We start from the raw sequence: 22,500 nt of genomic DNA on the forward strand, positions 1-22,500 counted from the left end.
TCTCCATTAGCCAATGTAAAACAATACGCAACCCTAGACACAACTGGATCCCAATTCACGGCACCAGACACAGTTGGCTCTCATATACGACACTAAACACAACTGGCTCTCAATACACGGCACAAGACACAGCTGGCTCTCAATACACAGCACTAGAAACTGTTGGCTCTCAATACACAGCACTAGGCACAGCTGGCTCTCAATACACGGTACTAGACATAGCTGGCTCCCAATTCACGGCATTAGACACGGTTGGCTTTCATACACGAAACTAAACACAGCTGGCTCTCAATACACGGCACTAGATACAGCTGGCTCTCAATACACAGCACTAGAAACTGCTGGCTCTCAATAGACAGCACTAGACACACCTTGCTCTCAATACATGGCACTAGACAGAGCAGGCTCCCAGTACACGGCGCTAGATACATTTAGTTGTCAATACATGGTACTAGATATAGCTAGCGCTCAATACACGGCACTAGGCACAGCTGGCTCTCAATATACGGCACTAGTCACAACTGGCTCTTAATACACGGCACTAAACACAACTGACTCTCAATACACGGCACTAGACAAAGCTGGCTCTCAATATACGACACAAGGCACAACTGGCTCTCAATACACGGCACTAAACACAACTGGCTTTCAATACACGAAACTAAACACAGCTGGCTCTCAATACACGGCACTAGATACAGCTGGCTCTCAATACACAGCACTAGAAACTGCTGGCTCTCAATAGACAGCACTAAACACACCTTGCTCTCAATACATGGCACTAGACAGAGCAGGCTCCCAGTACACGGCACTAGATACAGTTGGTTGTCAATACATGGTACTAGATATAGCTAGCGCTCAATACACGGCACTAGGCACAGCTGGCTCTCAATATACGGCACTAGTCACAACTGGCTCTTAATACACGGCACTAGACACAACTGGCTCTCAATACACGGCACTAAACACAACTGTCTCTCAATACACGGCACTAGATACAGCTGGCTCTCAATATACGACACTATGCACAACTGGCTCTCAATACACGGTACTAGACACAGCTAGCTCTCAATACACAGAACTAGACATAGCTAGCTTTCATACATGACACTAAACACAGCTGGCTCTCAATACACGGCACTAGACAGAGCTAGCTCTCAATACACGGCACTAGACAGAACTGGTTCTCAATACACGGCACTAAACACAACTGGCTCTCAATACACGGCACTAGACAGAACTGGTTCTCAATACACGGCACTAAACACAACTGGCTCTCAATACACGGCACTAGATACAGCTGGCTCTCAATACACGGCACTAGATACAGCTGGCTCTCAATACACGGCACTAGACACAGCTTGCCCTCAATATATTGCATCTGATACAGTTGCCAAGTCGGTCGGTTCACTTTTAAAAAGATAACAGGAAAACACGCGTGCTTGTCAAGCGTAACTTCCCAACCACCACACGTTTTTTTCCTTTATCTTCCTTTTCTATTCACCCTCTTCAGGTCTTTATGCTTATATATATGCATTTCATTCCGTGACTTCATGCCCACGTCACGGCTCAAAATACTGACTCGGCACGTGAGTCGTCATTTCATAGCGGAGCCACGGTGCGTTACCTCTGACCATACCAGAAATTCCGCGGAAATATATAAAAGAAATACAATCAGGAAGTTTGGAGCATCACAAAATACAACATGGAATTCTGTTTGTTCATGTAGAGTAAAAATACCCTCTTCCCTCGAGATTGAAGCCATTGAAACTTACCTTGCATTCGATCGACGCAGCTGTATAGTTCAACCTCCTCATCTTCCGCACACGATTCTTTCAGGTCGGACTTCGAATGGGCCTAAAAGAAAAAACAGAAAGATACACATTAATTTCTTTTTTTTACAAAGAGGTTATTATATATCAAAGTCAGGAGGCCACTCGAGGATAAGGGTTAACGTGAGCATTGTACTCATTAGGATACTTACGTAATAATCGTTTGAAGTGGTGATTTGCTATAATTAGATTATGTACGAAGACAGTTTAATAAGAACTTGTTTACGTTGGACTTGAAGACAATGATATTGTAGCTTGCTGGAAAGCAGGCCAGTTCCACAGTTCCAGAGGCGTGCAGTTCTAGGAAAGAAGCTTTGTTCATGGAATCCATGTTAAGGTTTAGGCACCGATAGAGAGTGGGGAGATTTAAATGCATTAAAATAATTTTAACCAATGGAAAAAAAGATAAATAAAATAATTAACGAGAATTAATTAATGAGAAAAAAAACAACACTTTATCAATTGTTCAAAACCAGTTAGATTAATTTATTCCTGACGATGGATCCTGAAGGATTGGAAAGTACTCGGACTTATGATAAATATGGTGATTACATCAGCCAGTTCCCGCCAGAAGTGAAGATGTATTCGGACGTCGGAAAGGATCGAAAATAGAATTAATAGACAAAAACCGTGAATTTTATTTAATGAAATATGCCATATATATATATATATATATATATATATATATATATATATATATATATATATATATAAGCGGAGAGCACATACAGCAACTAGTATTCCCAAATGGTCGCCTATTTGGTACTAACGTTGCTTAACTTCGGTGATCTGACGAGAACCGGTGTGTCAACGCGATTATGCCGTATACGTACATATTCCAAAGACGAACCAGCGGTTTCATTGTATTGGAACAGCCTTCTGTGGCTGAGAAAAATCAACACAACTCATCAGCGTCTGATAGAATGAGGAAAAACAAGACGGAAAAATGAACACCGGTGAGCACAAGTTGAAGACGCTACTTAATCGTTAAAAAAAATCAACAATATATATATATATATATATATATATATATATATATATATATATATATATATATATATATCCCTCTTGAAGAAGCCCGCATAAATCGGGCGAAACGTTGAGTATCCAGATCCTTCCACCTCTATTTTATTTCATATCGTCGGATTTAATCCAGCTCAACAATCATATATATATATATTATCGATTCCGATATAAGTAGCAATTTCGATCAATTTATAAATATTTAGTCATAATATTTTCTTCTCGATTACCGTAAAAAATATGTAATCTGCGCATATTGCACGCATAAAAATACCCCTGAAATGCTGAGATATGTACATTTTAGTTTTACTGGCAATTTAAAATCAGTAGTTTATCATTTTATGATTAGTACCAGCAATGGGAAACTAAGAGTTAGGCAAAAGGAAACCTCGAAATTTAACGAATCAGTTTTTAGTATCGGAAATGTATCGTTTTTTTTTTTAATTTCCATACTCGAAAAAGTTCCTATTTTTCCGATTTCCGATTAATAGACTGAACACTATATATTTCTATATAGAGAGGGGGGGGGACGAACTGTACGAAATGTAGAAGAGAACGGAGAGAGGGGTAAAGTGAACGAAGAGAAGGAGAAGAGAGAGAGAGAGAGAGAGAGAGAGAGAGAGAGAGAGAGAGAGATGGAAAATTGGAAAGAGAATAATTGTTAATTATATCGATAGAAATAGAATAGATAAAACTTTAAACATCGGTGTGTGTGTGTATGTGTGTGTGCGTGCGTGCGTGCGTGCGTGTATGTGTGTGTGATAGATAGATAGATAGATAGATAGATAGATAGACAGATAGATAGTTACACCGTGCACGCTGGACCTTTATTGAGGAAAGCAGTCAGAGACGTGCGTCCTTCCGGGCTGAGGTCTCGCCAGCTAAGAGAGGCAAAATAAATTTTGCCATAAAATAACGTGGTTTCGTGATTCCGTTATGAAAAAATTTGATATTTTTCAAGTCCACATGAATATTTCGATCGGTTGATTAGGATCATCCTCATTTAATAAAAATGCGTATTCACACCACACAAGAATGGTCGTATAAAGCAATCTAAGTATCTTGGTTCTTCTTCAATTATATATTCATGGCTTGTTCATATTTACTTAGCCTCCCGGCGAGGGCAGACTTAGACACCAAGATCGTTTTTAATGAGGAGAAAGGAACAAAAATTAAAAAATGTCTCAGTTGTGAGGGATTTCTTCTTCGCTAACTGAGAACAAAAAATTGAAGTGTAGTATCAGATACTTCACTTTGATCTCGGCCCGAAGGAGTAGAAATCTAAGTCTGTTCGGACGCTTATCCACTCTTCCATACAATAAAAGTCCATTTTGTTTCTATATGGGAGAGATAGTATTACAACGACGGAAAGAGAAGAATGAATACACATAAAAAGAAAAGACGAGTTAAAAAGTATGAAAAGGAAGGAGAGAGAGAGAGAAAGAAAGAGAGAAAAAAGAGAGAGAGGGGAGGGGGTAAAAAGGAAGGAAAGAGAAAATGTATGAAAAGGAAGGAAAAAGAGAGAGAAGGAGTGTGAAAACGAAAGAAAATGGAGAGAGGGAGTATGAAGGAGAGAGAGAGAGAGAGAGGGGGAGAGTGAAAAAGAAGGAAAAAGAGAAAGGGGGAAGTGTGAAAAAAGGAAGGAAAAACAGAAAAAAAAAACATAAACGAAAAGAGAAAGAGATAAAAAGTATAAAAAGAAAGAGAAGAAAAGTAAAAAAAAGTGAAAAAAAGAGAGAAAGTATAAAAGAACAAATAAACAAACAAAAAAGAACAAATATAAAAACAAATTCCAAAAACAAAACAAAACACTCACTAAAAAAAAAAAAAAACGTAATTGGCAAAATAAATAAAATGGAGAATGTAACAAAGATGAGGATGTGGTTGGGTTAGGGTTAGGGTTAGTCGACACCTTTTTAACTTGAGGTCGCCGTCGGGAGAGGAAGGGAAAGGGACTGAAATTGAAACCCTATGAGGGTTGGGGGAAGCTGCAATTTTAGCGATGTTATGTCAACAACCGGAGGAAAGGCGTGAGTAGTTTTAATGAAATAGGCAAACCCCAAAGACGTTAAGAAAATACAAAGAATGAATAATAATACTTTCTTTAGAGATATAGATGGAGTCAAGAGTTTTTGAAAATTAAATAATTATAAACAAAAAGGGGGTGGTGGTGAAATAATGTGCTTGATAAAAAAATGCCATGAAAATGAAAATAAGTTGTACGTCCTCCTCCTTCTCCTCCTCCTCATCTGCGGCGATGCCGTTTAACTGGGGACCTCGGTTCTCCCTTGCTGGCGGCTATCTGTAGCTCGAAAAAGCTCAACTTTTGACAATAATCCCATCCAATCGGTAAACGCCAGCTTGCCAGCACGCCAAAAAGTACATCACGCGCCAAATTTCATACTGTCATAAAGACAACTTTTTCCAAAAAAAAAAAAACAAAAAAAAAACAACTTATTACAGACCCCCCCCCCCCGCCCCAAGTTATTTTTGAATTTTTATCTAGCGAATAAACATAAAATTATATATGAAAAACCACGTTTATTATTTTTAAACTCGAACAACGGTGCTGCTGAAGTCAATGTTTACGATCGTAATACTAAACTAATTTTTTTTGATAAATCTCTGTGTGGCGTACACCGTACCGCTGAATTATTTTTTGTAAAGAATAAAATTGAATAAAGTTTATTTTTACTAGAATGTTTATACATGTATCTAGCGAATATATATATATATATATATATATATATATATATATATATATATATATATATATATATATATATATATATATATATATATATATATATATATATATATGTATATATATATATATGAAAAAAAAACACATTATTTAAAAAATATCAAAATTATGCAACGGGGATGAAGTTGACTTTTTTTCTTTTTTTTTTTTTTAAACAAAACTGACTTGGTTTGATAAAAAAAAAAGCCAACTTCATCATTTTGATTAAAAAAAAAAACAAAAAAAAACTTGTTTTTCCATATATATTTTATATTTATTTGCTAGATAAATATATAAACATTTCTCAGTATAAACGTTATTCAATTTTATTCGTTAGAAAAATAATTCAGCGATACGTCAAACACAATTTTATCAAACCAAGTCAGTTTTATTTAAGAAAAACAAAAGCCAACTTCATCCCCCTTGCATAATTTTGATTTTTTTAAAAAGTAATAAACGTGTTTTTTTCCATATATATTTTTATGTTTATTCGCTAGACAAATGTATAAACATTATTGTAAAAATAAACATTATTCAATTTTATTCTTTAGAAAAAATAATTCAACGGTACGTCAAACACAATTTTATCAAACCAAAGTCAGTTTCGTTTAAGTAAAAAAAAAGAAAAGCCAACTTCATTCCCGTTGCAAAATTGTTATTAAAAAAAAAAAAAAATAACAAACGTGTTTTTTTTTTCGTATATATCTTCAATAATGCATCTCCCCTCCTGTTTAAAGAACTGTCATTGCACAGCTCTATCGCTTCTATTATAAATGTGGACTCCCCACATCTCTGTGTATTCCCTTAAAGCTTTTTTCTTAGAACTGCACGCCTGTGGAACTCTTTTCCGTTTGCCTGCTTTCCAGCTGACTACAATCTGATTGTCTTCAAGGCCAATGTAAACAAGTTCTTGATGAACCGTCCCCTTAAGTAATCCAATTTACAAATTTACCACTACTTATGTTTACTACGCCGCTATAATCACGTTGACTAATGTATACCCATGAACCCTTATTCTCGAGTGGCCTCCGGGTCTTGATAAGTGGTGGCTCCTGTGTAAAAAAAATACCAGCCGTTCAGACCCCAGCCCCAACAATATATTACTAGATCAGCATCATACCGAAATCAACAGTAAAAATATAATTCCAAGAATGGGTTTGCCTTTGTTGATTTTGGGACCGAAAAGAAAACTCATGGCGTAGATGAAGAGAGAGAGAGAGAGAGAGAGAGAGAGAGAGAGAGAGAGAGAGAGAGAGAGAGAGAGAGAGAGAGAGAGAGAGAGGGCACTAGTGCATTTTAAATTTAAGGGTATTTCTTTTTTCATTTTTGAATATTTCTAGTTGGAATAAGTGGGGACTATTCAAATAAAGTTTCGAACAATTTATAGGTAAAAACGAAAGAACCGCTTTAAATTAAAAAAAAAAAAAAACACCATAGAAAACATTTATTGAATAAAAATATTTTTTACGGTTTGTATAAAATAATTAGAATTTCGGAATACATTACAGCAGGACTTTTGTATCATGTGAAAATGTATGATTGTTTTCAATTAAAGAGACGAAATTTTTTAATGAATACACAAATTCAGTGAGAGAGAAAGAGAGAGAGAGAAAGAGACAGAGAAAGAGAGAGATAAAGAGAAAGAGAGAGAAAGAGAGAGAGAAAGAGAAAGAGAGAGAAAGAGAGAGAGAGAGAAAGAGAAGAGAGAAAGAGGAGACAAAGAGAAAGAAAGAGCGAGAGAAAAAGAAAGAAAGAAAGAGAAAGAAAGAGAGAGAGAAAAAAAGAAAAAGAAGAAGAAGAAGAGAGATAGAGAGAGAAAGAGAGAGAGAGAGAGGGAGAGAGAGAGAGAGAGAGAGAGAGAGAGAGAGAGAGAGAGAGAGGGTGAGGGAGAATAATAAAAAAAAAGGAACAACAAAAGAAGGCTATTTCAAATAAAGCCTAACAGAACGACGAAAACACTACTTCAAACTTAAGCGTGACAGATCAACGGGCGGACAAAACGTCACCGAATCGTACCAAGACGTATCTAAACAGGAAAACAATAAAAGAATAATAATAAAACAATAAAATAATAATAATAAAAGGGCGTCCGCTACAATTGGTTCCATATGTTTGCTTTTCAAACCAGCGGCCATTTTGGTTTTGCATTTTATCCTTTTCATTTTTACGCTTTCTCTCTTCCCGCCTTGTGGAGTCAGATTTCTTGACAACTTTTCGTTTTAAACAATGTGTTGTACAAACATCAAGATAACTTAACCCGTCGTAGCCAAACAGGCAGGGAGTTGTCGACTAGGCAAACATGGTTGATTGACAGGTTTGGTAGTTTCACATTTTTTTTTTGTTTTTTTTTTTAAATTACGAACATTGAGCCAAACGGGAGAAAAAAATGGTCAAATAACATCAGCCATAAATAAATCCATAGTTATTAGACGCTAATTAAACAACGTTCCATTGATTTTAATTTCTTCTTAATACATCTTAAGCTTGAGCCTTACATTTCAAACATTTTCTACAATCAAAATTATGCAATGAATTGAATCAAAATTCGAACAAGGATTCTAAATATAAGGTTTACCGTCATTATATAGTAAGGGAAATACAAGTGATACAAAATTGCTTTGTCCAAGAAATGGTTGCAATTTTGAAATAGCTTCATAAACGTATATTTGTTTTAAAGAAAACGCGCGCGCGCACACACGCACACACACGCACACAGAGTTAACTTTCACGTCATGAATGCATAAGTTCAGTCATCATGCAATGCAATTTGTAGTCCTCTCTAATCCATGGCAGAATAAAAATAGGAGGTATTACTTTAAGAATGCACATCATATATATATATATATATATATATATATATATATATATATATATATATATATATATATATCTCCGTGGTCTGTTACAATATTTTGATGCACTATGTTTTCTTGATGTCAGTAGACGGGTCTATCATTGAGTAATTAGCGCATTGACCAATCGGAATGCTTGCCATATGAATATAGTTTATTTGACCAATCATTGGAAGCACACACGCAAGTGATTTCCCGGTGAGAGTTTGTCACCAGTGGTACAAACAGTAAGAGCATCGCTTGGTCCCTTCCAACACACCAGCCGAGAATGGATTCTATAAGGATGTCTCCCTTCTTGACCATTTGCGCAAATTACTAATGCTTTCAGATTTTGTTTCAGTTGTACCAAAATAATAGGTATTTTCTGTTAGACAACAAATCTGTAGCCGACGTCGCTGGAAAAATGGTCGGATCATTCTATCGCTGCAGTAGATATCTCACAGCCGATGCAATTCTCTACCTGTTTAAGAGCAAAGTACGTTCTAGGATGGAGTACTGTTACCACATCTGGGCAGGAGCTGCTAGAAGCACCGTATCCTGTACTGACAGAGTTAAACATTGACTTCGTATCTAGTAGGGGACGCCCTCTTCTCGTCCCTGCAACCTCTTTCCCACAGAAGAGACAGCCTGTCTCTGCTTTATAATTATTTTCATGGCAAGTGCTCGCCTTAGCTCCAATCTATGGTCCTTCCTTGCCAAACTTTCACGAGAAACACTCGTTTAGCTGAAACCACTATCAATAATTTCCCCCACTCTTTATCTGTGCCTGAACCTAAATGTAGATTCCATGAACAAAGCTTCTTTTTTAGAACTGAACGCCTGCGGAACTCTTTTCCGCTTGTCTGCTTTCCAGCTGACTACAACATGGTCGTCTTCAAGTCCGACATAAGCAAGTCCTTGATGAGCTGTCCTTTTAAGTAATCCAATTTACCAAATTTCCACTAGTAACGATTTCTATGATATTGTTCCATTGAATACCGTACACTCATTAACCCTTATCCTCGAGTGACCACCGGGCCTTGATAAGTTGTGACTCCTTTGTAAAAAAAAAAAAAAAAGAAAAGAAACAGTCGTTTACGTTTCTAAATTTTTGAGATGAGAATTGATTTTTTTTATTATTTGGTTTCTTCAGACTCATGTTCTTATATTGAATGTTATTTTTCACAACGTTTCTGTCGGCCGTTGCAACCCCCGACCTTCTTCAGATGTTTCTTTTCGAACTCGAGAATATTTCTGTCGAACTCGTGAATCTGCACGGAATTTAAAACGGAGGACCCCTTTATTTAATCCACGGGGGTAGAATGTTCTTATTTAGTCAGCCATGACCGGATATAAGTAATAAGTTATTCGCAATTAAAAATAAATAACTACGTACGTCCCCCCCAAAAAAATAAGGGCGATCTGTTCATATATATATATATATATATATATATATATATATATATATATATATATATATATATGTATATAAACGCGCTAAGCTAACGGAAAAAATAAAATTAATAGCGTTTCGAAGTTGTTAATATTGCTAAAAGAAAGTGCTAATAAGAATCTTAACTTTATAAGCGATAAAAAAAGTGCTTAAGGTTTAGCAAGTGGATTCAAAGGTGGCTTCATGGCTGGGTTCAAAGCTCCCAAATTGTCATCCTACACTGATATTTGCTTAGTATAAAACACTAGTGTTTGTAGGTATAAAAATAATTATTTAATTACACACACACACACACACACACACACACACACACACACACACACACACACACACACATATTCATCCACATACAGTACTGTTTCGCTGATTCACAGCTCATCAGTGCGGCTAGACAAGCAACTACCTCAAGCAAGGATCGAAACCCGTTTCGCTATACGGCTGCTGCAATGCGGACAGTGAATTAACAATGTTTTGACATTGTCCAAAGTACCTAAGCTCAATTTGTTTACAAAAAGAGCATCGCTTTATACGCTAATGGTAATTTGTATATCACTTCCCTAATGCTCAAACTAAATGATATATAAAGGTAAATGGTGAGATTGTATATCTAAAAATAAAAACAGGTCTAACGCTCCTAAAATTCATACTAGAATTTTCCGCAAATATCCACGGGGTGCAATGGATAAAGTACTTGGTTCTACGTCATTCGTAAAGTTATAATTGCGAGTCATACACAAATACAATCACGAATTATAAAAAACCTCTACCCACGTGAATTAAATAAAGGCTTTCGTTCGAAATTTCGCTCAGATTCTCAAATTCGATTCCCGAATTCGACAGTACACATCTGAAAAAGATCGGAGGTTACATCGACCGAAAGTTGTGAAACTAACACACTCAAGAAGTAATACGAAATGTTCTAACCATCTACGAATCAATGGGCATTTTATTTGTTTCAAACATGAAGCCAGATTGACCATCGACTTCAACAAAAACTTTAATTACAATCGTTATGGATACCTGCTCATTCGTCTATGCTGTTATAAAATGGTGACCCCGACATGGCCTAAACATACAATAGCTAAGTGAACTCCTTTGGGTTACATATTACATGGATTCAGACGGCCCATTTACCGTTACTAAAACTTTAATTATGAGAGTTTTGTGTATCTAATGACCCTTCATTCGTCTATTCCATTATAAATGGTGACACCGACGTGATCTAGACCGTCGCATACAAATAAATAATTTTGATAATTGTGCTCTAAATGCAGTAATCGAAAATAAGCTACAAGATTTTAAAGGGGGAAGAAATGTTTTGAAGAGTAACAAAATGTTTTCATGGCAAGAGCTCGACAGAGCTCCAATCTATGGTCACTCCTCGTCAATCTTTAACAGAAAACACTCGTCTAACCCAAATAACTGTCAATAAATTACCGGTTCCATTAAACCTAAACGTGGATTCCATGAACAAAGCTTCTTTCCTAAAACTGCCCGCCCGGGGAACTTTGTTACGCTTGTCTGCTTTCCAACTGACTACAATATTGTCATCTTCAAGTCCAACTTACACAAGTTCTTATCTTCGTAAATAATCTGATTATAATAAATTTCCCCCACAAACGATTATTACGCTACTCTCCCAATGAGTACAATACACATATTCAGCATTATCCTCAAATGGCTTCCGGGCTTCGATATATGGTAACCCCTTTGTAAAAAAAAAAAAAAAAAAGAACGATGCAGCCTCTATTCCAAAATATTAATAAATTATTGCTTATAGAACGATAAGTAATGGCCTCGTGCCAGGTTTCGATTTCATTGGATAGCTTCCATAATTATTTTGGAAAACAAAAACTAACTAAATAAATAAATAATAAAAAAAAAACAATTTACTATAAAAAAAACAAAAACAAAAAACAAAACAAAACAAAACAAAAAACAAAACAAAAGACGAATGAAGTCCTCGTCACACGCTTTGAAATATTTCAACACTCGTGTTAATAAACATTAAAAAAACAATCTGCCATCAATATTGATTAATTATTCATCGATTTTGTTTATCAATATTTTATAAAAATACAAAATTCTGAGGTCACAATTGGAAAATAGGACACGTTGTTTTAATGTTTGTGTCTTTTTTTTTTAATTTACACAAAATTCATGTTATTTATCGACGGCAGAATAAGCTGGCTGACTTCGTGATCAGAAAAAGTTATAAAAGTTATTTATATCAATAAAGCTACACAGAGGCTTTCGCTTCTCCTAAAGTAAAAATGCATAAAATTCTTGTTACTGATATTTTTTTAAAATAAAAAATACATCATCTATATATCTATAAACATGAAAGTGTGTGTGTGTGCGTGTGTGTATGTGTGTCTGTCTGTCTGCCTGTCTGCCTGCCCGTCTGTCTGTGTACATTTCCCTACACAATATCTCTGTCAATTTTCAGTCTACAGACTCGAAATTCGATATACAGGATACTGATATTTGGGAAAATGTTTGTGATCCATTTTCGGCCAGAAATTTGGCTGTTAAGGGGTCAAAGTTCAACGATTTGACCTTTGAGAACTCTACCAAACTCTTCCGCCAATTTTGGGTCTAAACACTTGAAATTTTAGATATAGGTTCCTTGGACATGGATTTAAACTAATAACTTGATTTGAGCCCAAACCAAGAAATTTTCAGGGGTCATAATAAGGGTCAAAGTTACAAAAATTTTGACCGCTTTGGTCTTTACCAAATTACTCAGACACTTTCTGGTCTAAACATTTGAAATTTTACAAAAAGAGTATTCAGCGATAGAGCAAGCTTTTTAATCGGTTTGGGTCGAAAACTTGAGTTTTCAATATATAAATGTATGTACGTATGTATGTTTGCATGTCTGCCTAAAACTTTCGACAGACGAGACGGACTTTTGCAAGATCAGTATCGTTTTAAAGTTCGACCCTTCAGACGACAAACATCGAAAGATTGGCTAAAAACATTGATATCTTCACCTGGGCACTTTTCTACGGGGGGGGGGGTCGCTTTTTTCGCCGATATTTTCGAATGTCATCCTCTCCTTTCAATTGTTTAGCCTAATTAAAACCAACGTCACTTCCGATTTGACGGTGGTTGTAATAGCAAAGACGTCAGGGCTTTTTTTCCCCCATTCTCTTCCTCCTTCGCGGTACGAGTTCGAGCCTGCCTTCCTACTACCACTTTTTTTGTTTGGCTCAACACACACCTTCAAACACCCGGGCAATGCAGGGCACCCATGTTAGTAATAAATATGCATGGGATGGAGAGATTATCTTGCAGTATTACTTCGCCGTTCTAAATTCCAGCATCTATATTTATATCAAAACGTTGAGGAAACTTGACGCAAGAAAACACACACACACACACACACACACACACACACACACACACACACACACACACACACATGTGTGTATATATATCATCGTTGACAGAACTGGGATACGAGTATACATTTTTTAGGTAGTCCATGAGGCGCAATTTCGTGTATGGCTGTTTTGTTTGTTTTTGTTTTACGGCATATCAACCCATTTCAGGTTATTTAATGTCGAATCCAAAGATTTTGAAGAAAAATGTTTTAATAGAATATATTTGTTGTTTTCAAGTCGGTTTCTATTTAGCCCATAGTTGGGACCCTAACAGGTACTACCACACCGGGTCAGAGTAGACCTGGGAGCAATGGTAATTAAAGGGTGGCTCCACACACCCCAAAGGCCGCCAGCTGGGGCTTCATCACTGGATATAGTTTAAGGTCATATCTATGAGGCGCAATTTCGTGTAGCACACACTTCAGATATCATCGTTCGCTGCGGCAAAATGTGCTTGTGCTTGACATGCAAGTCCGAGAAGGCATTTTGCAGCAGGTTGCCGGTATACCATTCTGTGGAGCACCGCCTATATATATATATATATATATATATATATATATATATATATATATATATATATATATATATATATATGTCTTCACCACAGCTTACGGGAGCCCTCTCTACCCACACACACACATACATACACAAACACACACGTTGCTAATTGGCCGTTGATCTCGAAAAAGGGTTCATTCGCCCTTTCTAGGAGAAGCAAATTTCAGATTTAAAAACCATAAAGCGGGAGACCATTACTTTCATTAAGCTGGTCTGCAGTTTAACTTCTTGCTGACTATCTTGCTCTTGCTTGTTGTTGGATCTCAACATTTTGAACTAAGAGAGAGAGACTTAGCTGTCGCACAAAGCTAAGACTCTATAATATCATCTGTGTATAGATACTCCCTCGGGCATTTGTCTATTAAAATGGTCCTGTGGTGATGGAAGTCATTTTCGGGCTTATGGACTTTAAGTGTCTGAGGGAGTGGCACTCGTCTGACAAGACGTTGCAATCATATATATATATATATATATATATATATATATATATATATATATATATATATATGTATGTGTGTGTGTGTGTGTGTGTGTGTAGGGGAAATAAAAGAATTTAAAACTGTAAATTAAAATTTACAATAAAATTCGACTCTAAAAACAAATTTTCAATATAATTTAATTTTCTATAATACGCTCTACTTTTTATTGTGTTTATATTGAGTTTTTTTCATTTGGTTGTGATTAATTCAGTAATGTATAAATATTTATATAATGTATAAATATTTATATAGTGTATAAATATTTATATAGAATACACATCAGGTGCGCTTAAAAGCGAAATCACAACGCAATATTAGGAAAATCAACAATTGTTTTACTTGCTTGAAATTTGTAATTTAAATATATTTCGGAGTCAAACTCCATCCTCAGTATGTTGTAATTGTTTTCTTTTTTTTTTTCTTCTTTCTTGCTATATTGTAGAGTTGAAAAAAGAAAAGTCAGTTGGTAAAGATCTGCACGTTGTCTCTCAGCGGTTTTATTTTGAAACACCGGAACCTGTGTTGGCTACACGAGATTAGACTAGCACCTTTCCCCAGCCGGGGATTGAACTTACAACCATCGCATTGATAGTCGGTACTTCTAACCACTATTGGGTCGGTGTTCGCATATATCTCTTCAAATGTCTATTAAATAAACATTCGACTATATATATATATATATATATATATATATATATATATATATATATATATATATATATATATGTATGTCCTGGCTTGAGGTAGTTGCCTGTCTAACCGCACTGATGAGCTGTGAAACAGCGAAACAGTATTGTATGTGGATGACTATATATATATATATATATATATATATATTTGTAGTCATCGACATACAGTCCTGTTTCGTTGTATCACAACTCGTCAGTGCCGCTAGACTAGCATCTCTCCCAAGCCAAGGATTGAACCTAGAACCGTCGTGTTGACAGTCGGCAGTTCTACCACTCGACCATGGAAGCGACGCCCGTAAATAACTCGTCGGAATGTCTATTCGAATAGACACCCGCCACCACTTTTATAGTGCTCAAATCGCCTGTTTGTAAACAAATATATATATATTTAATTATTATAGTAAAAAATTAATTATGACAGCCCCTTTAAGAAATTCGTTTCTTATCGTTGAGCACTTTCAGTTGAATTAAGTCAGTCAATTTAGCTCTTATGCATAGATCATCGTATAACGATTAGATCACTGTCTGACTGACGTAAAGAACATTTAAAATATTAAAATGTTTAAATTCAACGTTATTTCACGCGGTTAATGCTAGCCGAATGGATACGGTCTTCGCTAATCGAGCCAGAGATGGCCCGTGTCGCCGAATTCGAATCTCTCGACTTGTGTTAATCGTGAAACCCTGCACTGAAGATTCCCGAAAGTATTAAACACTAGTATCTGAAGGTATTTAATTATTATAGTAAAAAAATAATTATATATATGTTTATATTTGTTTTTGTTAGCAATCTGTTTTTAAATGAATTCAATTATTTATACGAAAGTGCATTTTTTTTTTACCTAAATGCGAATTGGGAATAAGGTGCTAATGCAGAGAGTGATCCGCGCTATTTTTTAAAATCGTATTTCCACGTTTAATTAAAGTTTTATGATATGTTTTTTTATTCAATTGTAAGGTTAAAGTACAGAATAATTACAAACACCCTCCCCTCCTCATGTTAAGAATGGCCTTTTAAATAATGACGTTATTATTTCAGCACGGATCACTCTCTGCATGAGTACCGGGAATAATTTTCCCTTTGACCAATTTGGTACCCCCTAAATGGGGAGCGGCATGTATTTTATCTTTAAAATATAATTATCCACTGACAGATTCAGCCACTTTAATGAGACGTAGACGACGAAACACGTGTCAGTGGATAATTATATTTCAAAAATAATACACACACACACACACACACACACACACACACACACATATATATATAACAAATAAATGACAAAAATCTATATCATAATTTTCACATTGTTGACCATCTTACAATTTATTCTTTTAAGTACGTTTACATGTCCAATTTTTGACAGCACCTGTTTCGTGGGGAAAAATCATTAATTTAATTATTGTATTAATCTGTGAATTTATTTGGCCCTTAACTCATCAGAAGAAAAAGCAACAACCAATTCATTTAAAAAAATACATATAGGCATGATTATAAAATCCGAAAATTGGGAAAGAAGTAGCAATAACCTTTTTTTTTTCTTTTATTACGCTATGTTTGAATTTTAATGTAAAGACACTCTGTAATTACACCGAGCTTCATAAATTAAGTGATTGAGATAAATAAAGGTGAAATATAATCGAAAATAAAAACAACATATTTCCACACACACACACACACACACACACACACACACACACACACACATATATATATATATATATATATATATATATATATATATATATATATATATATATATAGAGAGAGAGAGAGAGAGAGAGAGAGAGAGAGAGATGTCATTTGTTTTTGCGATACGTTTTGAATGAATTTAATTATTTACAAAAGTGCATTTTTACCTAAATGCGAGTTGGGAATGATTTTCCCTTTAACCAATTTGGTACCCGCACATGGGAGCGGCATATATATTATTTTTAAAATATAATTATCCACTGACACATGTTTCGTCGTCTACGACTCATCAGAGTGGCTGAATCTAGCGAGATTCGAAATTAGGACCCCACGGTAATGAGCCTATATATATATATATATATATATATATACAAGAGAGAGAGAGAGAGAGAGAGAGAGAGAGAGAGAGAGAGAGAGAGAGAGAGAGAGAGATGAACGACGTTATTTTGTAGGTCAAAAGAAGTGCGAGCTCTAGCTAGAAACGTGGGAAGGGTCTTAACTCGGACACCGGCGAAGAACTATTTTCGAAGAGGGCACGTTATGTATTGACCTTTGACCCGCGACCATATGTTCCTTATCTTGGAGTGTTTGGGAAACGACGAATGAATAGCGGAACCAGATGGGAACATCATGGGGGAAAGAAGGCGAGAGTTTGCGGAGGTTCGGCATTTTACCCGTGCCCCCTCCTTTTAGTCCGTTTTTTCTATGCTCACACATACCCTCGTTTGATAATCTCACACGTGACCTCCCACCCTTACACCTTGAGCCCCAATTCTCGAATTGTTCGCTTAAGGTGTCTCGTATCAAATTAAGACGCTTCCTTGGAATTTGAACGAAAATCGTAAATCGAAATATTGAATTTCAATTTAAACAAGTGGTATTTGCTCAACTGGCATGTCGACATTAGTGAACATATCCAAAAATTACGAAAAAACGATAAAATAGAAAATTAATTATTAATTAAAATAGTTTTCGAAGTAAATTGCAAGTTATACTTATATAATTAATCGGATTGAACAGTCTTTTCTTCTTTTTTTTTTTTTTTTACTAACGTTGTCCCTTAACCAGGCATATTGCCACTTGAACGCAAGGGGCTACTATTTTGGACCATGCCTAGGAAAGATTAACAAAATGTTAGTTTATGTTACATTCAAACTTCTGCATATTTGTACAGTCAGGGAAGCAGGTAACAGGAAAGGAATTCCTAAGTCTAACTGTTCGAAGGAAAAAGTTATTAGAGTAGAAAGCTTTCTGGCATTTAGGGACCTCAACAGTGAAGGGGTGTGATTTTGTTGCTAAACGGGTTTATCGGGAAATGTACGTCAAAGGGGCACACGTGCAACGAGTTTATCATTAAAATACTTATAAAGCAGACACAAAGATGCACCATTGCAGAGATGGGACAGGGGTTGGAGCTCAGTTGACAAAGTGGGAACAATCAGATTGAAAACTTTTTTTGGACCCTATCAAAGAAGAGGGGGGAGCTAATAGTATATGCACCAGCCCAGATGTGGCAACAATACTCCATACATGGGCGAATACTGGCTATGTAGAGATACAGGATACTATCAGGTGTGAGTAGTCTTCTAGCACGATAGAGGGGACATACGTTTTTTGCAGGAGCATTCGCAATGTCCTAAATGTACTTGTTCAAGTTCATCTTGCTTGTGGATGTTAGGCCGAGGAGTTTAAAGGTATAATTCTCAGGTATGGTGTTATTTCCATGGATATGGTAGGTTGGAGACGTGTCTTGTAATTGTTAAGGGAGAGCAGTTTAGTCTTGCTAGCATTAAATGTTAGCATCCATTTGCGGCCCTATTCCAATACCTGCCTTGTTACATTTTCCCCCAAAATGATGGCGGTCAATCGATCATGAAATCATGAAAGTACGTGTTTCATGTACATAATGCTGTAATATGATACTACTAGCGACAACAATTACGTATGAGGTGCTTTCAATAAGTTTCCAGACATTTTTGTACATGCATTCAAACTTGTCGTAGACTCTGGAAAATTCGGTATTTTATTGCTATACATCTTATAAGATGGCTGACCAATTTTTATGATTTCAGCTTCAAAGGAACAGCTACAGCAGGAATTGGAATACACTCTACTAAAGCCTGATTGTCACATCTGGTGAATTTCAAAAATGCATTCTGGACGTGAGGACACGTTAAAAGAATGATATGCAATAAAATTCTGTTTTAAACTTGGAAAAAAAATGTCACAGAAACCTATGGAATGCTCCAGACTGCTTTTGGACCATCTTGCATGAATCGAGCATCGGTATTTAAGTGGCACAAGGGATTCAAGGAAGGCAGGGAGTCTGGGATGATGAGAGATGTGGGAGGAATAAAGAAAGTCAAAACACCAGAGTTGATTGGCCAAATAAAGAATTACATGGTTAAGGACCGTCGTGTGTCTATAGGGACAATAATTGCACAATTTGATTTCAGTGTGGGAACTGTGCATACGATTATCCGCGAGGAACTGAAGATGCAGCAGATATGCGTGAATGCACCAGTCTACCACTCTATTCTTGTTATGGACTATTTAACCCAGATAAATATCAAGACCAAGTGTCTCACCCTCAATATAGTCCAGACCTTGCCCCCCTGGAATGTTTTGTTATTCCCCAAGCTTAAGAATAACTTTACAGGCTGTCATTTTGAAACAATTGAGAAGAGGAAAGCGACTGTGACGAAGCTCGTTGACACACTTACACCAGAGGACTTCCATAGGGCATTCCAGAAGTTGTGGGGACGGTAAAACAAGTGCATTGCAGCCGGAGGAGATTACTTCGGAGGAGACTAAAGTTTTATGCTTGTACTATCAATAAAAGTGCTCATGCGAAAAAGTCTGGACACTTATTGAAGGCATCTCGTAGATAACATTGCTTTTAGTTGAAATTGACAAAAAAACAAAAACAAAAAAAACAAAAAAAAACAAAAAAGAAACTAAAACAAAAAAGTACATGACATTGGTTTTTAATGGAAATTCAATTTTCTGGTTTTCGATTTTCGTTCAAATTCCAAAGAAACGCATAATTTGTAACGTGAACGTTACATTTCAACAATGTCATTACATTTCAGCTATGTCGTTACATTTCAACCATGTCGTTACATTTCAACTATATCGTTACATTTCAACTATATCGTTACATTTCAACTATATCGTTACATTTCAACCATGTCGTTACATTTCAACCATGTCGTTACATTTCAACTATATCGGTACATTTCAACCATGTCGTTATATTTCAACTATATCGTTACATTTCAACCATGTCGTTACATTTCAACCATGTCGTTACATTTCAACTATATCGTTACATTTCAACTATATCGTTACATTTCAACCATGTCGTTACATTTCAACTATATCGGTACATTTCAACCATGTCGTTATATTTCAACTATATCGTTACATTTCAACCATGTCGTTACATTTCAACCATGTCGTTACATTTCAACTATATCGTTACATTTCAACTATATCGTTACATTTCAACTATGTCGTTACATTTCAACCATGTCGTTACATTTCAACTATATCGGTACATTTCAACCATGTCGTTATATTTCAACTATATCGTTACATTTCAACCATGTCGTTACATTTCAACCATGTCGTTATATTTCAACTATATCGTTACATTTCAACTATGTCGTTACATTTCAACCATGTCGTTACATTTCAACTATATCGGTACATTTCAACCATGTCGTTATATTTCAACTATATCGTTACATTTCAACCATGTCGTTACATTTCAACCATATCGTTACATTTCAACTATATCGTTACATTTCAACTATATCGTTACATTTCAACTATGTCGTTACATTTCAACCATGTCGTTACATTTCAACTATATCGGTACATTTCAACCATGTCGTTATATTTCAACTATACCGTTACATTTCAACCATGTCGTTACATTTCAACCATGTCGTTACATTTCAACTATATCGTTACATTTCAACTATATCGTTACATTTCAACTATGTCGTTACATTTCAACCATGTCGTTACATTTCAACTATATCGGTACATTTCAACCATGTCGTTATATTTCAACTATATCGTTACATTTCAACCATGTCGTTACATTTCAACCATGTCGTTACATTTCAACTATATCGTTACATTTCAACTATATCGTTACATTTCAACTATGTCGTTACATTTCAACCATGTCGTTACATTTCAACTATATCGTTACATTTCAACCATGTCGTTACATTTCAACCATGTCGTTAAATTTCAACTATATCGTTACATTTCAACCATGTCGTTACATTTCAACCATGTCGTTAAATTTTAACCACGCCAATGCCGCATTTTTCTTTTTGCGCGACCATGTGCTGTCTTTTTTCCCCTTTTTTTCTGTTCCGCGACACTTACTTTGCATGTGTGTTAAGACGGCGTCTGCTGCTGCTGCTGCTAATATTTTCGCTAGTCAGCTATTCTACGTCTGCTGCTGATTTTCTCACACGCACGCCATATGCACTGTTAACAAATTTAACCTTGGCCGATACACATAAAAGGATTAAATATTAAACAATTTAAAACACTATTTGATATATCGATTGCTAATCTACACAAATAAAATAATTAATAAAATAACACTATAGAAGTTAGATATCATGTTTGTGAATTAAAAAAAAAACAATTCGTTTTAATGGGATTATTTAAACTACTGTTCTCATCTTGAGTGTTACTTTCACAACATTTCAGTCGATGTAATCTTCGACCGTCTCCAGGTTATCTTATGAAACTCGGGAATCTTTTTGTCAAACTCGGTTATCTGGATGGAATTTCGAACAGAACCCTTTATTTAAACTTCGGGGGTAGCATGCTATCGTTCTTGACAAAATTTCGGTTGTAAGTTAGACTCTTGTGGAGGTATTACGTTGTGGGTGTATATGAATATGCTCAATAACAACGGACACATTGTATAGTAGGGTTTATATTTTATCTGTATAGTCATGTACGTGTAAATGTGTGTATGTATATACGTCGTATCATTTAGTTGATCGTCTAGTGTGTATATTTTAAAATTTATGTAACAGTTCTAACAGGAAACGATTGACATGGACGTATCGAAACAGTTGTAGACAAACAGTTCTTTTTAACAGATGTAAATAAACACAACACACACCTGAATTATTTACGAACATTTAGTTTCCTGATTTCAGCTGACATCTTCGAAGATTAAAACGTCTTTACATCTTGGCTGCTCGAGAAAATGCAGCTCCTTGTGCTATGGAGAGACTAACTCCCTCTTGAGTCGTCCGCTCTCTCTGATGTTCAGCTAACGACTGACTACAATCTCCCCAAATCTACATCTGATCACGTGTCTCAGACCAACAGCTGACGTAACCCCAGTCTACTTATTTGTTTATGCAAACCAACATTTTGTTTACGTCTATTTTCTATTTTCACATTCCTTTTGTAGCGATATTATTATTTCAGTGTCAATCACTTTTTACCAATCTAATTGTTTAGTTTTCTAATCATAATAATCGATCCAGCGGCTCGCCGTCGGCCAAATCAATTATTAATAATAATGTTTTGACTCTTGGTCCTGCCTGTTACACTTAACACAGGTACTACGCTATGATCACATGCAAAGGGTCACAACATAACTGAGGTTGAAAGATCAATTCTCAATGCATGCGACACTCAGAAATACAACTGCGAATTACTTAATTAGGACTTCTACCCAGTCATGGATGACGGAACGAGAGCATGCTACCCCCATGCCATGTCATGCCATGCCACGCTTCCGTTCAGTCTTAAAAGAC

General features: G+C 35.9%; 1 protein-coding gene across 1 annotated transcript in view; it reads right to left on the bottom strand.

Moving 5' to 3' along the window:
- LOC145263816 (reversion-inducing cysteine-rich protein with Kazal motifs-like) overlaps positions 1 to 22,500 on the bottom strand; it is a 401,252-nt gene that overhangs the window by 76,887 nt on the left and 301,865 nt on the right. Inside the window, exon 6 of the mRNA XM_080120880.1 lies at positions 1,776 to 1,857. Coding sequence (XP_079977006.1) covers positions 1,776 to 1,857 — 82 coding nt within the window. The remainder of the gene's footprint in view (positions 1 to 1,775; positions 1,858 to 22,500) is intronic.

Source organism: Euprymna scolopes, chromosome 39 (genome assembly GCF_053919585.1).
Source record: "Euprymna scolopes isolate OS-2025 chromosome 39, ASM5391958v1, whole genome shotgun sequence".
Classification (NCBI taxonomy): domain Eukaryota; kingdom Metazoa; phylum Mollusca; class Cephalopoda; order Sepiida; family Sepiolidae; genus Euprymna; species Euprymna scolopes.